Raw genomic sequence first — 22,491 nt, 5'->3', positions numbered from 1 at the left:
GCAAGGTTCCTTTCCTGATAGATTTAAGCTAAACATTTTCCCCATATTTGTCCCAGAAGAAATGAGTATTTAAGAAGCCTTGAGAAAAGTAAGATAAGAAACTTTGACCAAGATTTTAAGTAAAGGAGAAGGCTACAAATAGATATGCCAAAGTTGATTTGATTTTTTAATATGGTTTCTCTTAGCAGTCTCTTGAGTGACAATAGTTTTTGAGGAAATCCATAGCTTGATTTAACTGTATCAAATGGTGTAGATATTGGTTTTATAAGCTAGTTAACTTTCAGTTTGTTTTTTATCAACTACTACATAAAAGTGAAGTGTTCATGGTCTGTTTTCCATCCTATTGAACAGACTTGGAGTTGTGTTTGTAATGCTGTTTTCTAACATTTACATGTCAAACTTGAAGATAACTCTTGCTTTCTTCCATTACTTTTCTGTGGTCCTTGGTAGGCATTAGTTTTGGGTACGTCAGCAGCTGAGAAACTCTGAATACATTATCTTTTGTTTGTGGCAGGGGGGAGACTGTAATTTAATTGCAAATTATAACAGATATCTTAGCAGAGCAGTAAGATTACTCAGTTTAGATTGAAGAGTCACGTACATCTGTGAGTTTTGATTTTTCTTAATTTTCTGAGTTTTAATATCAGCCTTTGTTTTGCACCAGGTTTCAGAAAGACCCAACGTGGTCAGAAACTGGAGACAGGTATTTACTAAAGCTCTTTCGAGATCACCTTTTTCATCAGGTGACAGAAGCGGGTACTCCTTGGATTGACCTCAGTCACATTATCTCATGTCTTAACAAGGTACACTGTACTTGGGTTAGCTTTTAAAAATTTGTTTGGGTTAAGTTTCCTTAACATAGTATTCTACTTTAAAGCAAGTTGGCATTGGCAGGTTAATTCTGTTGATTTAACTGATCGTTATTTTCCTCATTTTGGATGAAAACCGTGTATTCACTAAGCTAATATTCAAACATCTATGGATATTTTAAATAAACTTAGTATATTAATATCAAAACTTGGAATTCAGTAATATAGCATGAGATACAGTATTAACTTTTCATCCTAGAATGCATTGGATACTGTGGATAAGCACTGCTGGTCCCTTTATGCTACTCTGGTCTTTCAACACAGCATAAGGGATCCATAAAACCCCTTTAACTGGGGCAGGTTTCTGCTGATATAGTTAACACAGAGGATGGTCATAAGGCAAGAGAATCCATTCCTAAACTGTGCTGACCAGAGTGGGAAATGGCAGGGGAAACTGCAGTAGAAATTTGTGTAAAGCCTTACCATCTAGGACAGTGCTGGAAAATTTCTGTGACTTAAAATGTTAAGACTGCTTCTGATAACTTCATTAGCGTCTCCAGCCCTTCATTTTCCAAGGTTGATTTAGCAGCGTTATTTGCAGTTTTCCCAAAGCTGCACCACTAGCAAAATTTTAGCTGAGCACTCTCATGATTAATAGTGGGAGATGTGTGAGAGACCACAAGATCTTCAGTAGTTGTAGAACTTGTCTTGCTCCATAAATTAAAAAAGTACATGAGCTGATAAATTTTTTTTACTGGTAGATCAGCTTTCAACTGACTTTACATTGTTTTGCCAAACTTCAGTAATTCATAGGAGACTAAGATGCTGCAACTTCCTTTTTTTTGGTTTGGTTTTGTTTTGTAGCTGCTTGGTCATTCCACTCACTCCATAAAGCATGGTTATGCAGATACTGACAATATGCAGTTTCAGTGGCTAGTATTTTCTTTTCTAGGATTAGGATAGCCAACTCTCTCTTCCAGAAAAAAACTGAATATATTCAGATCCTTTGACATGTAACAACTGACTTAACTACAGTTAAATCTTTTTCTAAATTGTCAGGCCTTTTAATCTCCTATTAGACTGCTGCTGTGCATTTCTTTAACCTCCTTTTTATCTTTCTGGTTGGTGTCTGAAATCACTTTAAAAAGGACATTAAAGGGATTGAGGCTAAATCAAAAAGAAAGCATGTTGATATTCAAATAGGCATTGAAATGCCATCATGATTTGAAAGCAGTGACCTGTACAGTACTGTAGCAAGAGGGGACAGTCCTGAATTCATAGGTCAGGTAAGAGATGTCAAAGAATGCCTTGTTCTATAAATGTTCATGGCTTACCTTTTTAAACAGAGGCTCTTCTCTTCTGTGGTTGTGGGCTCAGCACACAAAAAATATAAGGCTTACAGAATTCTGCTTCAGAAACACACTTTAAAAAACACTTCTGAAACTGTAGTGTGTACTAGAAGTGATTATTTGGGCTTTCCTGCTACATCCTAAAACATTCCTTTTCAATGAAAATTACTCTATTGTTTACATTTTTGGGGATCTTTTCAGCTGAGATACTGATTTGTGCCTCCACAGGAGGAGAGAAAGTAAGTTATAAATATTGATGTTTATAGTTAGCTGTGTGGCTTTATTAATACAGATCTTCCATATCCTACATTCATTAAGGTAATTCACTAATTTCTTGTATGATGCTAATGGGAACAGTAGACAATATTTCACAAACTTAATTGTGATCATATTTTGCAATGGGTGTTGGAAGAGACTGATGGTTTTATCCTACTCTACAAGAATTAAAAGCTAATTGGCTTGCTTTTTGTCCTTCAGAAGCTATTCACAAAGCAGGAACTCTAAACTGGGGAGGTTCCAGCTTTTAAGGTTAGACTCAGAACATTATTTTAGAATACAAGAATACAAGATTTTAGAATACAAGAGATTTCTATCTTGCTGTGTTGCTCCAGACAGCAGCTAGTCTTAGTGTCAAATGATAGCAGCTAGTCTCAGTGATAAATTTGATTGTTCTTCTGTTCAGTACAACATTGTAACACATTTAATCCTGCAGGGGTTGTATTTCCAAAGATTGTCTCAATAGTGTCATGTTCCACTTGTCTCTGCCCCACCTAAAACCAAGAAATTTTATAGTGTCAAGTATTTGGAAATATCACTGTATCGACTAAAACAGAGCTACAAAAGTTTTGCGTTATAAGAGAGTCTGACAATTCTCCCTTGATGAACATTTCATGCAAAGTGAGGAGAACACAAGATACAGTGTTGGAAGGGACTTCAGCATTTAAAGTAGAATATTCCTCTGTTCCAAATTGGGATTTAGTGGTACATCTCTAAAGTACATAGTGTAACATAAAGTGTTTTAATATTTAATTTGAGAAGTTTGAGCAAAGCATGAAAACAAATGTGGAACAAACTTTAATCTTTAACCCCAAATAATCTATCTGTGTTTGGATTATAACTAGGTAATTTTTTTTTTTTTTTTTTTTTTTTTTTTGAGTAAGGCCTGAAATGCATGATACAGCTTAGGAACTAATTTGTTTCCAGTACTGCCAAAAACTTGAGGTTTGGGTTTGTACAGGTTTTCAGACTACCTGGGGCTGATCCATCCATAATTTTATTTTAAAGTGGGCAAGAAGTCATTTACCTACCCTACATGGAGGCTTGTGGATCTTATGTGCAAATGTAATGTCAAACATGGTTTTGTTCATCGGGAGCTATATGGAAATTTTGCTAGGCTTTCTACCCAGGGGAAGATAGCATTGCAGGATTATTAGCTTTATGGAGAGGGAAGAAAACAATGTTAACCTAGTCCGAAGGTCTGCAGTGTCCATCAGGTTAAGACCAAAATGTCTCGATTTCTTGGCAAGTACCTTGTTGCGGTGCGATTCAGATCCTTCCTTTCTGTGGCGTCAGCAGACTTGGACCGCACCACCACAATGTACTTGCCAAGAAATTGATTGCTTTTGTTATTGGGGAAATGTTTTGCCATTTCTTTCACACTTCTTTTATTTTATCTTTTGCATTCTTGTTACAGTTAGATGCTGGTGTGCCAGAAAAAATAAGCCTCATTTCCAGAGATGAGAAGAGTGTACTTGTGGTAACTTACAGCGATTTAAAACGCTGCTTTGAAAATACTTTTCAAGAACTGATTGCAGCCGCAAATGGTCAGTTGTAGTATTTGCTGAAAGCATGCAGGACATTGCTGAGGAACTTAACCAATAGCAAATTGCACTACAGCTGAATTGTTGTTGTCATCTCATTTCACATTTGGGAAACAAACAGGAGATGAGCAAAGCTGCTTGCACTTCAGTCAGGTACACTGTTACTTGAAGGGAAGAATGTTTCACTTATCCTAGAGCTAAGGCTGCCATTGGAGGCTTTATCTGTGAAGAATTTATTTTAGATTAAGGAACACATCAGGTGCATGATGTTCCTGCTTTTATTTTTTCCACTTGTATATGCACTAATTTTAATTTTTTTAAGACTTTTCTGATCTCTGAAGTTTTGCCACATTGTATACTTAAGGGAAACTCTTTGCAAGGACATTTCTGGGATACATTTTTGTCACTGAGGATATAGCAAAATTTATTCATTTTTGATATTATTTGCACCCAGAATAGCATAAAGGACCAGGTAAATAATTTAATAGAAATTGTGTTCTATTAATGACCGTTTAGTTTGTAACCTCTGTAAAAGTGTGTTGTATGCAAGCTCTGTATGCCACCCACTGTTAGCTCAAAGAAATGTGAGAAGACGAAACTTTTTAAAACCAGTCAAGTGAAGTATCGGTGAATTGACAAAACAGGAAAGAGAGTCCCCTGTCATTTGATTTAAACTTTGTCTAAGCGAAGTGACGAAAATAGTGTAATGGGAAACATCTATAATTTAAGGAGCATATCAAACTTGCTCTAAACACAACCAGCGCCTTTTAAAAACTGTTTGTACGTTTTCCTGCTAGTCAGAAGCATTTACATTTATGCAATTTTTTTAATAGTTTTTTTTTTAAAGAAATTGTTTAAATGCCTGAAGTTTCAGGAGTGTATTACTTTAGGTTATTTACAGTATAATTTTTGTATAAAGTTCTGTTCTTTGAACCACAGCTTTATTATGGTACGCTACACTGGATACAGATACAAAGACACTGTTAAAAGAAGATTAACTAAACACAGCAGTTGTCTGGCATCAAGAGCTTTTCAAGTTTTACAGCCTGAATCTGGAGGGATAATGATCTGCTGTGCCTTTGCAGTCACTGCTTAGCCCAAAGTAATATTACTTTTGATAATACTCAACACATGAATATTCCTGAAGTAATTCAGTCTCAAAAGTCTGGAATTTTCCTCCTCAATTACCTTTCTAATATTTGGACATGCAGTTGTCTCCAAACTTGGGTATTCATGGGATTTCTAGTTAAACACCTACACTTTGATACTGAAGACTGCCAAATATGTAGGAATTTCCTTTCTTAAAGCGGTAGTGAAGACTGTATCTATCCTTTCCCAGCACTGAATGTTTTAATAGCACTGGGTGCTCACCATGAAGAAAATGTGGAAACTCAAAAGGTCAGGACAGACTCTAAGCACTTGCAACTGATGTTACTGACATCAATTTTAATAATTCTCAATATTTGTAGTTTTCAGAGAAGTTTTTAATATTTCTCTGTCCACTTTTATAAGCTTTAAAATGATTCTCCGCCTTGAGACTTGCATCAAGAAAAAAGCAACTCTCTTCACATCGAAAGCTTTGAAGACTAGGGACATGCTTTACACATTTTAGAAAATGTGGTTGAATCCACATTAGGTAGCATCAGTTGTTGAGTTTAAAAATCGATTATTGTTGCATTTGATTGAATGAATTTTAAAAGGAACATAATGTTTAATATTCAAACTATAACAGTTGCCAGAATGTTCTTTTTAATATAAAAGGAACAGGAACTTTGAAAAGTGAACATGCAAACCAGTCTTTTATCATTAGCTCATGTATTTGAGGAAGAGCAGCTGTCTTTTATATGTTTTTTGACAAATCATATTGTAATTCTTTTGTACAAAAAAGAAGTACTTGTATTCTAGAAGAAATATGAAATGCTTAATTTATAAGCGGGCTGAGGTTTTTTCCAGTATTGTTTTCTTTGAAAATGAAAGGGGATCATCTGTTCAGTTGTGGGGTATGGGAACCTTTGAAAATTTAATTTGTGGACCAATATTTTGTGAAAGTGTAAGGCAGGGGTAAAATAGGGCTTGAATTCTCATCCTTTTTAGACCAGCAAACCACCCTCTGCAAGACATGTCCAAATTGCAAACCTGTGTGTATTTGCATAATGTCAGTTTGCTTCAGCCCCTAGTAACCTCAGGACTTGGTTTAAAAATAAAAAGGTAGACAGCTAATAAGTTTTCATACATAATGTCAGCCAGAAAATATTTGGTGTCAGGTAATACATTAAAAAAAAAAAAAAAAAAAGTTGAGCTTTGTTTTCTATTTATTTCATTTGGTCTGTACTTGGAAATGATTTGAACAGTCTGAAGTTCAGCTTGGGTGTTTTTTTGGGGAGAGCCCTTCTACCCCATTTTAATTCCATTTAGAAGGTTGTCCTTAAGTTGTAGTTTGATTCATTCATAGGATGAACTGTGTATCTGTATTTAAAAAGAGCCACCAGGATGTGCCCTCCCAGATGGGAAATTTAATTCTGACCTTCCTATTTTTTACAGCTAAAAGCACAGAAGGGACAACCTTTGAAATCATCTGATGTTGGTCATTTTAATTTTTGTACCTGTTTTAAATTCTGTTGTTCTATTTACTATATTGTAAATATTTTGTTGAGGGTACCTATGTATTTTTGATTTGCCCTTGTTTCAGTAATTCAGGTGTCAACTGCTTCCCCTAAAAAGCACCAGTATGTTAAGTTCTAATGTCATGATCCCAATATGTGTTACTCATCTTTAATCCTGTTTTCATTCTTCATGTGTACAGCAGTATTTTTAATAAAGAATACCAGAAATAACCTGGCCTTATTTTGACAATGTGAAGTTCTGAAGTTGGATACAGGGCTTTTCAACTTGGGTGCTGGAATTGTGCTTCATTCTATCATACTTCTGTATTCACTCTGTCTGCAATGCGGACTTTAAATAATCATGAGTCACAAAGTGCATTTCGTGCTTGCCACTTATACTGTATCAGATGTCCTAAAACTTACAGATGTTGTTGACTAGAATCGTACTAATACACATTTCCTTAACTCCTAAGTCAAGTCCCATCTGCTTTTGCTGGATCAGGTTTACTCAACAAGCCCTGATTTTGAAAACTCTGTTAAAGTACCCTTACGTTCATGCTTACTGAGCTTTTTTGCCCAATATCAATGTGTATTAATTTCTCTGAGAATTTGCTTGTGGAGTCATGACAACTTCATTTCCCAGAATTATTTTTCTGTATTGTTAACCAGCAAAGGTGAGATGATTTACTGGTGGAGTAAAATCTCCTATACCTGTCCAATCCTGACCATGCTTATGCACTGTGAAAGTTTGTACAGTAGGCGTGAAGTTGTCAATACTCCCTGCATTGACATGAAGTCATTGTCCCTTAAATTGCAGTTTTAGAAGTTTTATTATATAAGCTGCAGTAGGCTTGATTGACACACCTAGTCTCCAGTTTCCTTCTTTGTAATGTGCAGCATCAGCTCCACAACTGCAGCAGTAGGTGATCCTAGGTTCTGCTTCCTCAGAGAAAGTTTCATCTTTGCTTCCTTCCAGCACTTGTATGTAGTTTATCTGCAGTGGTGTTTGGAGATCCCCTCAGGTTATAAAATGCTGTATAGCAGAGAGCACTTGACTGAACATCTCTGTGGAGGCAGCATCCCCAGTTTCTGATGGATGGGGGGGTGGGGATGTGGAGGTTCTCAAGAAGAGAAAGCATCTACCAGGCCTAAGGTGCTAACTCATGTCAGGTGATTCAGAACAGGTGGTGCTGGGGATGCCTTAGCTGTGTTTGCTGCCTTTTCATCTGTACCAGATCTTCTAGCTGCAGAAGTAACTGGGCACAGGGGGCAGCTGAATGGATGTCTGTCAGTGGGCTGCCTTTTCTCTTCCTACCATGAAATCTTGCCTTTCCAGAGGCAGAATTGATTTTTTTGCCTCTAGACAGCAGTAAGCATTTCTTAGATATGCTGAATCTAGGGGATGTCACTGACACAGCAGTACAAGTGTCCATCACTGTAGCTGCTTTGCCGTGTGAGGAGTGTGCCTTCCGTACAATTATTCCATATTCTTCTTTGCTCATAAAACTGGCCCATGAGGATGGATTGTTTGCCAGATGTGTTAGTACTGCCCAGTACTGAATCATCTGCTGCAGCAGTCTTTGACACTGGATTGACTAGTTTGGCAGAACTCGGGATTCTTTCAAAAGCAAACTTTATTCTATGAATTTAATAGTCAAATACGTTATATGAAGACAGAAAATGCAAGACAAAACAGGAGTTATTCACACCCAAAGAAACTTAGGGAGTTCATATAAAAGTAATCTTTGTAGTCCAGTTTTCTTAAATATTTATGCACAAAAAGCATATTTATATATTTACACTGTGCAAACATTTCCTTTGAGATGCATGATCCTGTAACTATTTTTCTCGGTTAGAGTTAAGAAACAGTTCTTAAACTTTCCTTTTGTTTTGATCAAGATCAAATATACTTTACCAGCAAGAGAGGGTGCAATAGATACTTAAAACTGATGATCTCTTGGCCAGGAAGATCTAGAATTAATACTTAGCTTAGAAGTAGTGATACCTGTTTCTTTTACTTGAATATTCAAGAACATTTTTCTTTGTAAATACGCAGAAGGTCATTTGTCTTTAAGTCTGTTAGTGGGTTAAATTCACAGCTCCTAAGCTGAGGTTTAAGAGGTCAGAACCATATTATATGTAGCATTTGAGTTAATATATATTTATAGTGGACTGTGAGAATCTGAGATTGGGCAGTAGTTGTTGATTTGGAAGACATCAGCAATACTGTGTTAAATGGCCAACTCTCACTTTATTACTGCATTCAGAGGTGGAAGGTGATGGTGCATCCTTACACTTCTTGAACAAAGAACACTCATGTCCTTTCTGATATGCTATACAAAAGTCTGTTGCAAATGAATTCTGTATTTTTATTCCTGTATATATATGCTGGTTACTAACATGGAAATTCAACTGTCTTCACAGAAAAGCTGCCCTGAATTTCCAAGCAGATTGTCTTGTCATTTCTAACTAATCTCTTCAAACTCTGTAGTGATCAATTCATTTGAAGTATATGCAGTTTAGTAGCCATTCTGTCTTTTCAGACAGATTCCCATAAATAGAGCATAACCAGTGCAGTGTTAGAAGGTCCATGAGGTTTCGTGGACAGAGCTTGGCTTTAACATATCTAACTTGTGGTTTGGTTCTAGTGTGTGTGTTGGCATACTGACAAAGTGCAAAACTTCAAGAATATGTACTTATTTCAGCAGGCTTGTCCAAACCAAATTGATATGTATTCCCTGTTGTTGCAGCCCTGGCTCTGATCTTAGTTCTCCTCTATCCTTGCCAACTGTGTTTTGCAATACATATTGGAAATTCTTGCCTCACATTTGCCAGCGGAAGCAGTAAGAGCTGTATAATGCCCCATCCTCAGCTAGCTAATTCAGCTTACACAGATCATTAACCTTTCCTCAAGTTTCTCAAAGTAGAGTTTTCACTAAAAGCTGTAGAACATAGTCTGTTTCTTGTTTCTCTCTTGAAGAATCCTTTATTTTGCAGCACGATACAGGCCCCAGCAATGGGGTGCAAATTCCCGTGCCTGACATGGGTTCTCGAGGGCTCCTAGCTGCCTCTCCTGACCAGGACACCAGTGCTGCACCCAAATCCAAGCAGAAACTGGGTGACTAGAGCATGAAGAAATACCATCCTGCTGACAGGGACTGAACAATGAGCGGGTTTTCTCGGTAATGATGACCATCCAGGTTTTCAGAAGCACTGGGCAATTTTAGTGGCAGCTGTTGGTGTTCAGCATTTGGGAAAGTCAAGGCCTAAGCATTAGTATTTTGCTATATTTTGTATACGTTTGTTGCAGTCTGTAGAAAAGCAGATCACTGAGATTAAGCCAATGATATCTTCTTAAGTTTAGAATAATTAAAATTACTTGGGTCAGAGTTTTTAAACTGACAGTGTTTCAGAAAAACCTTTTTTGGATTAAATGCACATTTAAATCTTGGCCTAGAAGTACTTAAATGGGTGGCTGAGAATAAAGAACAACAGAGTTGTAGTCAGGAGGGGGAGAATAGCTTGCTTTCATTTTCTCCAGCACCATGTTACCATATGTGTATCTTCGCTTGGAGTCACTGAGCTGGTCACAGCTGAAACTGCAGAAGCTTCTTGGCTTGGTTATTCCAGAAAGCACCGACTCCTTGCTCCTGCTGGCACCTTTCACACTGTAACAGAGCAGTGTCGCTGTTAGCATACGTAAGATGTATGAACGTTTGTTTTAGGACTTGAGCAATGCCACATCACAAGAAGCAGCTTTCTTTATTCTTACATGATGGGAATGGCATTGATGCAGATGGGATTGCTCAATGGGAGAGCGAAACGGAGGACTGAAAGAGCCCTCCTGTGTCCCCCTGTCAAGTCCCCTTCTGAACAAAGATGCTGTGACTGAACATCTCTGTTAAAGTGCTTGTGTTCATTTTAAGAGTCTTGGTGCTTACAGGGGATATTTGATTGCTCAGCCTGAACCCTAATTGCTGATTTGTGGCAGGTGCTAGGGAGTGAAATGTCACTGCAGGGCAGAGCAGTGTAGAGTGTCTGGCATCTGTGCTGCTGCTGGGCTGTGCATCCCTATAGGGTCTCCTGCTTAAATGTTCTTCCTAAGGAAACTGGGGGGTTTTTGAGCAGGAGTGAAGTAATGAAAGCCTTGGGGCAAAAGCAGAAAGCTACCAGTGTAGGTGTTCCCAAAGCCTAATGCTGGGATGAATTTTTAAGATAAATGGCTGATGTTTGTGAGGAAGGACACGGGGTCTGGGTATCTCCTCTCTTCAGCTTCTCTTGGCAGTGAACATGAACTGCTGGTTTGAGTTAGAGTTTTCGTGTCCCACAAAGGACCAGTTATCCTGTAGGCTGCCTTTTATAAGATACCCTTTACAAGTAGGCTCTAATGCCTTCTCAGCTGAGCCACTCTTAAAGACAGTGCCTTGCAGCACTTTCTCAGACCTATTCAGAGAACACAGTGCTTAAAAGGGCTCTTTCAATAATGAAGAAAGTTAAGGTAAAGGGAATTACACCGTTGGACTTGGATACTGAAGATTTATCTGTAGACAAAGGACAAGCATTTTCTATCATTTATTACATGTGAAATCCTAATGTAAAGGTATGTTGGATCACAATGCCTAGAATCAGATTCCCTCCCCTGTATTCTTATAAGTTCATGGACGCTCCACCCTTCTCCGTTTATAAGGTCAGAAACACTGGTAACCCTAGTCTTATATTCCAGAGAAGACAGAACATCTGTTAAGGCTTCCAGAACCCAAGGGTTTGCTTTTCATTTTAATTTACACTGCTAGATCTGTAAGTAAAGTACAGAACTGGTAGCACAGAGCCTTTCCTGATTAGGAAATGGGAAACAGACTCTTAAATATCACAGTTTCTTGAATCTTTAACTCACAAGCCTGTGTGCTTTTTAAGGAGTGTGGTCTCTGTCTTCTCTCCTGTAGGAAACTGGAGGGTCCTCCCAAGAAGACCACCCCATTACATTTGTTTGTAGATGGATGGAGTTCATGAGGAGGAGCCCTCATGATAAGGACTGCAGATGCATCCCATATTTTTATAATTGCATCTGTTGACAGATGGAGAAGTAATTGCCTTGAGACAAATTCCATAACTATGTGATAAAGTTAGTCATAGACTCAATGGGCTTTTTGTGATGGGCTTAAAGAGAAACACTTGAGTGATTTACACTGTAATTGTGAGTCTTGGGGAGCAATGGGCTGGCAGAAATGGAGTGTGCATGTAAAGTTAAGAGCCTTAAAATCATCATGCTTTGATCCTTTCATTCATCATCATCAGACTTCTGTGTCCTGAGAATTTTCTTTTTGAGCTAGATTTGGCTTCTACTTTAATTAATAAACCTTTCTAACAGTAGAGCTGCATCTATTAATTTTACCTGGAGTGTGCTGCTGTACCTGGGCATGCACTTTGAGGGAGACCATGGGGTTTTGGCATCCATAGTCAGGCTTCATTTTGAGACTGAGTTGACAGCCAATAAAAGATTCTCTAGCTGTGGACTTACCTTCTTTCTGCTCTAGGAATGTAAATTAGAAACTCTGTCTAGTTGTTTTTTAATTGGGATCATTTGTTGGAGGAAATGGCTGCTGCTTTCCCGACAGATTCAAGAAGAGTGAGGTTAGAGGCTGGCTGGGGCTCATGAGATGTTTGTTCCAGCTCAAAAGTGGTGGAGTTCTCACTGCTTTTCTGGCTTAGCAGTTTGGTTTGACTCAAGGGTTTGCTCCAGCCAGAGGATTTCGGCTTGCTTGACTTGGGCTTTTTCACCAATATTGAAAAGCCAGAAAAGATTCCCAGTTGGGATCCTTCCTACTTGTAAAGGAGCAGAGCTCAGAAGGTTTTTCTTTCTCTGCCCCAAAATGTTTCTATTGGGGTCTTGTTACCTGAGGCCTTACATTAGGAAAGACTTATCTCTATGCTCTTCAGAGTTTTGCTTACTTTCATCTCAATGACAATAGCGAGTCCAAGACACAGAGCAACCACTTCAGTTGTGCTCCTGGCCACCACCTGGGCCTGAGGGGTCACCAGGGTTTGGGCTGATGCTTGTTTCCTATAGAGAAACCAAAGGTGAGCTTTGCGTGTTGGTGCCTTTCCCTCCGCATCCATGGAGGCCCGAGGGGAGGGGACGCACCTGGATCAGTGGGGTACCCCTGCACTGTCAGGTAGGCAGGCTCACTGCACTGCTTTCCCCCAGGCCTGGCTCTCGGGTTGGCTGCATGCACTCTCTCTCTCCTGGGAAACAAGCCCAGGGTGAACTTCTGGGGACAAATGGGATGCACCAGGTTTAGCTCCTTCCACCCTACATAGTCCTTCAGCTCTGTCGCAGCAGACAAGGCTGTGCCAAGTATGAATCCTCTAATGCCATGCTCCAGGACATGTACACTCTCTTGTGCTGTTCTGAAAGCATCACCCCACCTGGCTCACATGTGATTTCTGATGCTTGGAACTGAGATAAAACCATGCAGAGCTGTATCGTTCTGCCCTGGGCAGAAGGGAAATGTGGGAGCCCAGGGGAAGGTGGGCCAGCCTGCCCCAGCCTGCAGGCAAGTGGGGAGCAGCAAGGGCATGGCCCCGCAGCACCCTCAGCCTTGGCTCAGGACCCACCCACTGGTGTGAGTGCATTTGTCTGCATCTGTGTCCTAAACGGCAGCGCTGAGGTTTACAGCATGATGGTAAGTGTTGTGAGAATGGTTAGGCTGTAAGCTGCTGCTAAGAGGGGGGTGACCCCTTCCTCAGCCTGGCACTAGCACCATCTGCCCTGATGCTGCTATTGCTTGCTCAGAAACTATTCTGATAATCTAGCAACCTGAACCAGGTCCCTGCAAGGCAAGCCAAGCAGAAACATCAGCATAAGAGAGGGGGTAGGACCACAGAGCAGGATGCTTGAGATGCAAGGGAAGAAGCAGGACTGTGCATCTGGTTAGATCAGCTTACATGTGTCAAACCCCTCCCAGCTCCTCCTTGTCCACTGTTCAGTACAAATTTCAGGGGTATATATTTACTCCTCCAATTTGGTCTAAGTAAAGGGTGCTTAGCTAAGAAACTACCACTTTTAGGAATGTATGCAGCCTAAAGGGTCACTGCATGCATTCACATACATGAGTGCTTTTTGGCATAACGTTACAGTACCTCTTGTTTAGCTTGCAGGCCAGATGACCTTGTTTGCTCTCAGCCAACTGCTCTGTTTCCCAGAGGATTTACACTCTAGCAGCCACTGTTGAGTTCAATTTTTTTTTTCCCATCCAATCATTCCCTTCTGCAGCCGAAAATGCTCCTTAAAGCAGTTCCGGAGGGATGCTTGGGGCACACTCCATGTATTCTGTGCCACGCAAAGAAAAAGGCATTTCATACATTTCATTTGGGGAGGTTGCCATGTTGTCTCTGCGGCTGACAGCGGCCTTCAGAAATGTCACATTTACACAGAGAAAAACGGGTTAAACCACTTCTAGGAAACATGGCATCCTTTTAAGCCCTCTAAATATCCACATGCGTTCCAACCTCTGTAATACCTGGCTCCTTAAAAGAGTATGGGAAACTGTCTCAGTAAAATCAAAGTACCATCAAATTGCTCACAAGCCTCTTTTCTGAAGTGTGAGAGGTCAGGGCAGGAGAAAGGGTTTTCCAGCAGTTGTTTGGAATGGCTTGAATCACCCCGGCTTTGCCACACATGAGCAGTGCTCCATTGCAGACTCCTGCCAGGAGCACGTTTACCCCGCACACCGTGTATTTTGGCCATGTGAGCGTGCACGGTCTCATACATGTATTTCTGTGTATTTAACCAACGCCCTCTTAGTCACTGGAATTTTTCTTGCAGCAAGCCCTCTCTGCCTTGACCGCGTGTTTCAGCCAGCTCCAATTGTTCATTGAGACAATACTACACCTCCCAGCCTGCCCAGCTGCAAGTCGCTGACAAGTTCAGCACAGGCAGGATGGCAGGATGGCCTTGACCTCCTGCCAGCATAAGATGAACGATGGGCTGGGTCTGGGCAGTCCCTGGGCTAGCTGAGAGCAGTGAGCTGAAACCAGCTGCAGACACTGCCAGCCTCACAGTGGCTGGGAACTGTGACACCACCGGCATTGAGAAAATAAACATTTCCCATTTACAGAGAATTCATGTCAGTGCAGCGCATTTCTTAGAGCAGCCCTAGGTCCCTGCTTGGGCAGCTGTCAGGAATTAGGTGGAGGAAGGTGGCCAATATATTAAAGTGCTTAAAGGCAGGAAGAGAAGTGAGGCCCTCACATCCATCTATTGTAAAATTGCCACTTTAGCATCCTGAGCCCATGGGTGTTAAATGGGCCGTGCTTAGCTGAGTCATGGAAAAGAAGGCAAAAACAAGCACAGGGAGCCTTGTTCCAGCTGGGGTGCCCTTGGGGACTTGTAGAAACAACTGCAAATCCTTCACAGCCACACGTTCCTCCTCCGCCTTGCCAAGGGCTTGTTTCCTACAGTTACTTACCTCTACCTTGGATTAGTGCTCTCTGGCACTCACTTGTCCAGCCTGGTATTAAGTTGAGGATCAAGCTGATCAATAGAGTGTTAATAAATCATATTGGTGATGTGCATCGAAAGGGTTGAGGGTTATTTGTTTCCTCGAAGGTGTATGGAGCGTTAGGTATGGGAGATGATTGACTGCTGACTCAACTAAGCAGGATACACCTCAGCAAGAATCTTTGCAGGGACTAGGAACACTTCAGCTACTTTCATTAGGCATGATTTAGCACAAGGACCTTGAATCCTCCTTTGCCCTCTAAAACATGAAGAAGAGAACATAAAATACAGACCCAAAGAGCGTCCGTTTCTGCTTGCTGCCTGTCCATGTGAAGCGTTTCAGTTCTTCTGGAGCCAGCACCATCCCACTGTCTGCTTGATAATCCTTGAAGAAAAAAGAAAGATGCAGTCCTATTAGGTATTTACTGTAGAAAGTTATTTTTTACAATGAACTCAATTCCTCGTCAGTCTGATTTCCAGCATCTGTTTGGTCATTTATACTCAAGAGAGCTCTAGGAGACAGCAACTCCGTGCTGCTGGAGGTGCTGCAGTGCCCAGGTATTTCATGGTGCCTTTCCAAACTGTCCTTGCTTTGGGGTGCAGCAAACACATGCTGTTAATGCAGGTACAGAGTGCTAAAAGGAAAAGTGTCTACACACAAGGTGGGGTTCTGGCCAGCCCCTAGTTCAATCCTGTGAGCACCACTATGCCTTTCCTTCCTCCCACCGCTTAATGTGTACAACCAGGTCAATAAAAGCTTACCCCAACCTCTCACCCATGCCCACCCCCACCAGGACAGTATCTCTGCCACATTAGTAGACATTTCTCCAGCTTGTCCACCTGGTAACAGGACTTGTTCCTACCAGGGACCATTGAATGAAATATGGCCCACAATTCTCATTTGTGCACTACTATTCAGATGAAAACACAAATCCAAGGGATTTTAAATGGCTGTCCCCCACCAGTGGGGCTCAGGTGGGACTCTGGCAACCATACCTTGCAGGCCTACTGGCACCAGCCATTTCTTGTCAGGGAAGGAGTGTTTGCAGTCCATTGCATGGTCGGCAAGGATTTACTGCCCACAGTTTGTAGGACAGGTGGATAACACCATGCTGCAAGCACAGCTAATCTTGCACCTCATATCAGTAGAGTTGACAAAGAAGTAAAACCCCTTCTTGATTCTCTCTGTATAAATCTGTCACACAGATAAAAAGAAATAAATGGCGTACCATTTGGCCCAAGAGTCACTTACATTAAATACAAGTGTTTTCTTGATCGGAAGTTCTTCAAATGTCTTTATGCGCTGGGGTGGTTTTATTTTAAAAGTGTTTATGTATCTGTTCAACAAAAAAAGCAGGACAATTTTTGGTGAGTGTGAAGTGCGTAAGCAGGAAGCACTGGGTAGTTCTCTGTTTCTTTAAGGAGTTGCCTAACTGTCATCAAGGCAGTTTACACAAAAGGGACTTGTTACCCAGACCCCACCCAAACCTCATTCCCCAGCCCTGGGGTGCACACAGCTGCCCCTCTCACAGTGCCTGAGCCCAGTGACCTGATGGTCCCCCTGGGAAAAGACACCTCAACGGGCTGTCCCAGCCCAATGGGATCCTGGTGGTGGTGACTTGATGGCTGGTGGGACGTTCAGGCCATGTGGGGTGTCTCTGGGTGTTTTTTCCCACCCAGTTCCAAACCAGGCTATGCAGCAAGCTACAATACCCAACAAACAAATGAAGTCTGAATTGCTTATCTCACCTGACATTTTCAGTGCTTCCACAACTTGAGCTTGTAACAGAAAAATTTTCATTGCACAAAGGATCAGATGCAGGGGGAAACCCGCTTGCCGTTGTAAATATTGTATTGAGGGGTATGTAGTCTTTGCCTTCCTAAACACATATGAGAAATGAAAGCTTTATTCCTGGGACCATGTGGCCGCCCACCCCTACCTCACTGACAGCACGTAGTTGTGACATTAGTACCTGCTGGACGTTTGCTTGCAGCAGGTCACCCAGCTTTTTCACCAGCTCGGAGAACTTCGGTCTGTCATTGGGATTACTTTGCCAGCAGTCCAGCATGATTTGGTATCTGTGAGGACAAAACCAAAATGAACACCTGGTGGGGTTACAGCTCATTTTGATCCAAGGAAGCGCAGTCTCTGACAGCTTGTCATAGATAGTTAACTCCTGAGCCCACCTGATTTTACAAAGATGCCCTCCAAAACCACCAAGGCCTCTTACCTAAAAGAATAAACTTTCCACAGAAAAAGAAAAAAACCTTCTTCCCACATGACACTAGGAAGTCCACATCAAAAGAATAATTTAGCCAACTAGTCATACTTTCTTTTTTTATTCCTAATTAAGCATTAAACATCTATTAACTGGCAATGTTTAAGTTAAGGCATCCTAAGATGACTTATGTGAATGTGTCACTTCCTTGTACTGGTCGAGTCAAGCTTTCCTTCCTGCAATAAAATATGTGGAAGAGAAAAAAAAAAGCTCTTATCTACTGTCATTAGGATAATAAAATTAGCCAATCGGTAATACTCCCAGATAGGCATGGCTGGCTTGCATCCTTTTTCTTCTTCCAGAACTATGTTGTGGTAAGTGTTGCTATTTAAAGTCATGACGTAGCACTCAAAAAAGCACTGAAGACACCTACACGTACTTGATTTTGCCTCAAGAGGTGGAAAACCCTGGATATGTTCATGCTCCTGAGTGATTTGTACCACAGTGTGTGTGTTCTGCACACATGTTGGAGGTGCCCTCCTGGGCAGGGTGCTCCCTCTCGCCCCAGGGCAGAGGAGCTGCAAACTCAGGGTGTCACTTGCACCTTACCCAGACCTCTGAAAAGGTGTTGGCCATGCAGCAACAGCTGGCCCCCTGAAGGCAGGGGACCAGGGAGTGACAGCCAATGTTGTGGCAGAGGGGCTCAAACAAACCCCATAGACAACGTGGGCTGGGAGGCTGCGGGTCCCCATCACCTTCCTCTGCCATCAGACACTGTCTCCAGGAAAGGGTGGACCCTCGCCACCTGAGCGTTTGCGAGGAAGCCTCCACTGTCACTTCCTAATTCAAGACAATGTTAATAATGTCACATTCCTCCTGTGCATGTTGGTAAATATTAAACCTGGAGAGGACTGAATGACCTTCCTCCTCAGGGCTGCTCACTCAGCTCCCCTTGGAGCCCAGCCCTGGTGGTGCCCTGGGCTTGGGTCCACAAACCTCCTCACCCTCTCCTACCCTACAGGAAGGCCAGGGGGCCAAGAAGGGGCGGGGGATGCAAGAAGATGCTGATGACAGCAAGAAAATATAAGGCAGCATTGGGTTGTTTTTCCTTATGTCGGCACAGGGTACTTGTATATCATCTGCAAGGCAGCCCAGGAGGGCAGCAGTACACAAAGCAAGCAGAGAAAGGCATCTCACATCTCCTCGGTCGCCTGCTCCGGGGCTCTCATTCTTGTGCCTTCCTTTAGTCTGCTGCAGAAATCCTCGTCTATTTGGACTCCGGGGTAAGGAGAAGCACCTGGAGGTGACATGGGAGAACAGGGACATACATACCTGGAGTTGGGTACCTGTGACCTAGCCTTGGCCCTATACATCCCCCTCAAACACGTGGGTTGTGCAGCATCTGCTTGCAGAGCTGGGAGCCTGGGGGCATCCCCCCCCTGTGGAGTCTGGCCCCTGCCAGCTGCCACAGGCAGGGAACTGCTGCTGATGGTGCTCCAAGCCCCAGTCCTTGGAGGGGGGCAGGATCAAAGCCAGCACTATTGGTGGTGCTTACCAGGCCTGAATGCAAAAAAATACATATGAATTTGACTTGAAAAGTATTCCTCAAGAAAAGCCATGTTTGATCTCTCTATTGGTTTGGACAGCCCCAAATTCTAGTAAGCAGAGTATTAACAAACCCCAAGTGCTCAAAACAACCTCGAAAATAACAAAATCATGGGTTTAAAACAGATCACAGTACATTTGCATTATTTTGCTAGTTTCTGTGTTTTTAAGATGCAGCCTCATCGTGCTGTCGGTCTTTATTCTGTAGACAAAAAAAATATCAGGAAAAGGGAAAATTAAAAAAAGAAAAAGACCTTTCAGAGAGTCAGACAGTCACCAGGTTCAAGGAGCTGGGGCTTTAAGAAAAAAAAATAGCAGGTATTATGAGGCTGACCATAAAATCACAAGAGTTGGCAGGCTGACCAACAACACGTATTTAAACTAATAAATGATTGATTGTCCTGAGAATTGTATAGTATTGTTTCCTCTGCTGTTCGCCTCTTTTGTCAGCCTCTATGTTGAACCCAATTAAGATTCTTCTATTCTGACGGTCATTGTTGTTCTCACTCAGTGTACATCTTGTATCCTGCCTTTTCCACGTGAAAGAAAAAGGAAAAAAAAGCTTCACTGGGTTTTAATTTCAGATTGCATGCTCTAGTTCATCCTGTGGCATCTGTGCAGATGCTTGTTTGCCTGCTGCGACCAGTGGCCCGGATGAGGGGGGTGCTGGGTTCCTCCTGGGCTGTGGCGACCACCTGGTCTCAGGCTGGAAACAGGGGTGACAGAGTCTGAGACATGCAAAGACCTCTGTGTGTGTTTAGCTCTCTAGCTCCCACAAGAAGACTTTGAGGGAGCACACAGCTCATGGCACTCTGGCAACTGCCTGTGGCACAGGAGGTGATGCCTCAGTCCCTGGCAGCTGCAGACCCAGGCCCACAGCTCTGTGTTATCCCACAGGGTTTCACATCCAATAAAAACACTTAAAAATTTGCCTGAATTTCCTGGTTTGCACCATCAGTCAGACAAAGCACTGAAATTGCTCCAGCTGTGCTGCTCTGCATCTCTACTGAGGGTTTCTACAGGGAAAAGAGGGAAGCTTAGGTTTTGCCCATGGCAGAAACGGGGTAACATTCTTAGATAGCTGTGCTATCCATTAAGGCTTTCAGCCTGTCAATTAAGCTTTCAGTGTCCTTACAAGCACCAAACTTTCCACTTCACAAGGGCCTGATACACTTGTCCCCTCTACCCCCACCCCCCCACCTCTGACTGATCTGGGTCCTTCCTTATTAAAGACCTGGCAAAAGCTTTTTGAAGGTAATGGATGTTTTTCCCAGGCTGAAATCCCCACCACTGAGTCCAACTCCCAGGGTGCAGAGTTAACGTACCCAAGGAAAATATCTCCCACAGCAAGACTCCATAGGACCACACATCGCTTTTTGTATTGTAGATTTTATCAAATATGGATTCTGGAGCCATCCATTTGAGAGGAAGTCGAGCCTGGAGTAAAAGGGACAAAAAACCTGACTATTATTTTCAAGGCCTAAAAGAATTTAATCACAGATGAATCAACTATATATTGTTATGTAAATAATTACCATTCAAACAGGAACTGTGGGATTTCCTTACAGGGAGTCAAGATAAACCCACACTCATTCAGACACTTTCTTAACAAATTGTGGGAGTAAAAGGCTGTTTTTAAAATACATGTGGCACAGAACACCAGACATTGAAAACCTTTGACCAGGGTGACCAGGTTTCTTCTTTACAGGGATATGGGGATGTGCAAGAGCAGAGGCCTCTTGCTGGCATCCGAGTGACAGGGGAGCAAACCCTAAGTTCAAGTGCAAATCATTCTGTGATGGTGTCGGAGATGTTCTTGGGGAAATTTTCAGAGCCTGAATTGCAGGAATATATTGGCAACCCTTGAAGCGCCCCCAGTGCAGCCTGTTAGTCTCCTGAGCAGTACCCAAGTTATGTGAACCATGTTTACCAGCTAATATGTAGTGCTGTAAATCTTGAAAGCTGGCAGGTGGGTGAGACCTCCAGGAGACTCTCTGTGTGATCTCAATGCCCACACAGCAGCAGCAGGCACAGGCACAGTTTGCTGACCCAGCCTTCACAGCAGCCCTGGCAGGGGGCTTATTGCCTGCTATTTACAGCAGAAGCAAAAAAACCCTGATCAGGTGCTGGAGAGTGCAAGTCCAGCTTGGCTGCTCAAGGCACCATGATCTGTGCTTGGCTCTGGTATGGGTGCACCGGGGAACATGCACCTTGTTTTGGAGGGACTGGTTTCCTTGAGCGAGTATTACTGAGTAGGGGCCAAGAAATATGTCTAAAAAATATCTGAAGCATTAACAGCAGAGCTGTGAAACAGTTAGCATGTCCCAGACTTATGCTTGAGGATAGAAATGCTTTCCAGATCTACAATGCATAGGGATAGCTCATATTCACGTGAAAATTGTGATAGCTTTCAAGTGCTTCTAAGTTCAGGAAATGCAAACATCTACAGAACATTCTGGTGGACAGTTTGAAATTATATGTTATAAATATTTGGGTAAATAAACAGCATTTTGACTTACATCTCCTTTTCTCACATAATCAGGATTCTTATAAATATCTCTTGCGAGGCCAAAATCACAGATCTTCACGACATTGTTCTCAGATAAAAGGATGTTTCTGGCTGCCAGGTCACGGTGAATACACTATAATAAAACAGTTTCACAATCAAACTGCATTTCCTTAATCCTGCCCACAAATTTCCTGACTGTCTCCCATATCCTTTTTAAAATTATTATTTAAGAGATCAATTTAACATTTTTTTAGGGAAGCTGACTATGGTTTACATGAAGTTACTGTAAACAGTGGCAGATCTTTAAAAAAAAGAAATAAAATTCGTAAGTCCAGAAAGTGATGAAGTTTTATGTCCCATGACATTTGCAGGGAAAGTACTGATTCATTTGGAGCCCCATACCTAATATATGTTGAAATTAAGAAAAAAACCCCACCACACCCAAAAGATCATCCGTGAATGAATGAGCTTGACCCACTGTCTTCAGCCATGATCCTGTGTTTATGGACTATGGAGACTTGGATAAACACACAGTTATATTTATAACGCCAAGAGGAAAACAGTTCTTCCTTTGGGAGCTCTCCCAAGGAAGGTGTCACTAAAACGTAGATGTTACTTCACCTCTGAATCCCATCCTTCTGCAGGGAAAAATCCTCAGTGCAAAACTCACCTTTCTGGAGGAGAGGAACTCCATGCCTCTGGCCACCTGAAAGCTGTAAGAGATCAGGTCCTCCATAGTGAGGGGCAACTTGTAGACCTCATCAGCATCTACAAAGGTGGAAGACATGGTTTGTTACAAAGATCGCTCACAAGGCAGTTATTTTCCCCCTCTCTTGCTGACCCTATTACTCCCATAAATACAGCCTTCATAAAGTAGTATTTGAAGGTCAACCCACTGTCACTGGAAACAAAAATAGTGCTTGCTTTATACCCCGCACTTTGGACACTGCTGTGTTTTCCCCAAAGATAAGGAGCAGTCAGAAGAAACAATCACACATTTTCCTGTCAGATTTAGTAACCCTGGAAATAATCTTTTTTTAAATCTTCTACCCTCTGGACATGACCCTGTGAGTGTCT

At 41.9% G+C, this 22,491-nt stretch overlaps 2 protein-coding genes across 11 annotated transcripts in view; one reads left to right on the top strand and one right to left on the bottom strand.

Annotated features, from left to right (window-relative positions):
* The window catches only part of PAN3 (poly(A) specific ribonuclease subunit PAN3), an 81,573-nt gene extending 74,757 nt beyond the window's left edge, over positions 1-6,816 (top strand). For 7 of the 8 annotated variants that reach the window (XM_074914885.1, XM_074914866.1, XM_074914875.1 and 4 more), the window contains 2 exons: positions 665-803; positions 3,852-6,816. In XM_074914885.1, coding sequence (XP_074770986.1) covers positions 665-803; positions 3,852-3,992 — 280 coding nt within the window. In that variant the 3' untranslated portion in view covers positions 3,993-6,816. The remainder of the gene's footprint in view (positions 1-664; positions 804-3,851) is intronic. The other variant, XM_074914848.1, reaches the window with a different exon arrangement.
* Positions 6,817-8,218: 1,402 nt separating this feature from the next.
* FLT1 (fms related receptor tyrosine kinase 1) overlaps positions 8,219-22,491 on the bottom strand; it is a 116,343-nt gene continuing 102,070 nt past the window's right edge. For all 3 annotated transcript variants that reach the window (XM_074914774.1, XM_074914793.1, XM_074914784.1), the window contains 9 exons: positions 22,085-22,182; positions 21,425-21,547; positions 20,231-20,342; positions 18,498-18,597; positions 17,055-17,160; positions 16,831-16,961; positions 16,334-16,418; positions 15,375-15,466; positions 8,219-10,249 (listed from right to left, as the gene is read on the bottom strand). In XM_074914774.1, coding sequence (XP_074770875.1) covers positions 10,045-10,249; positions 15,375-15,466; positions 16,334-16,418; positions 16,831-16,961; positions 17,055-17,160; positions 18,498-18,597; positions 20,231-20,342; positions 21,425-21,547; positions 22,085-22,182 — 1,052 coding nt within the window. In that variant the 3' untranslated portion in view covers positions 8,219-10,044. The remainder of the gene's footprint in view (positions 10,250-15,374; positions 15,467-16,333; positions 16,419-16,830; positions 16,962-17,054; positions 17,161-18,497; positions 18,598-20,230; positions 20,343-21,424; positions 21,548-22,084; positions 22,183-22,491) is intronic.

This window comes from Athene noctua, chromosome 1 (assembly GCF_965140245.1).
Source record: "Athene noctua chromosome 1, bAthNoc1.hap1.1, whole genome shotgun sequence".
Taxonomy (NCBI): Eukaryota; Metazoa; Chordata; class Aves; order Strigiformes; family Strigidae; genus Athene; species Athene noctua.
Note: the sequence above shows the minus strand (reverse complement) of the source record. Positions and strands in the feature narration are given on the sequence as shown.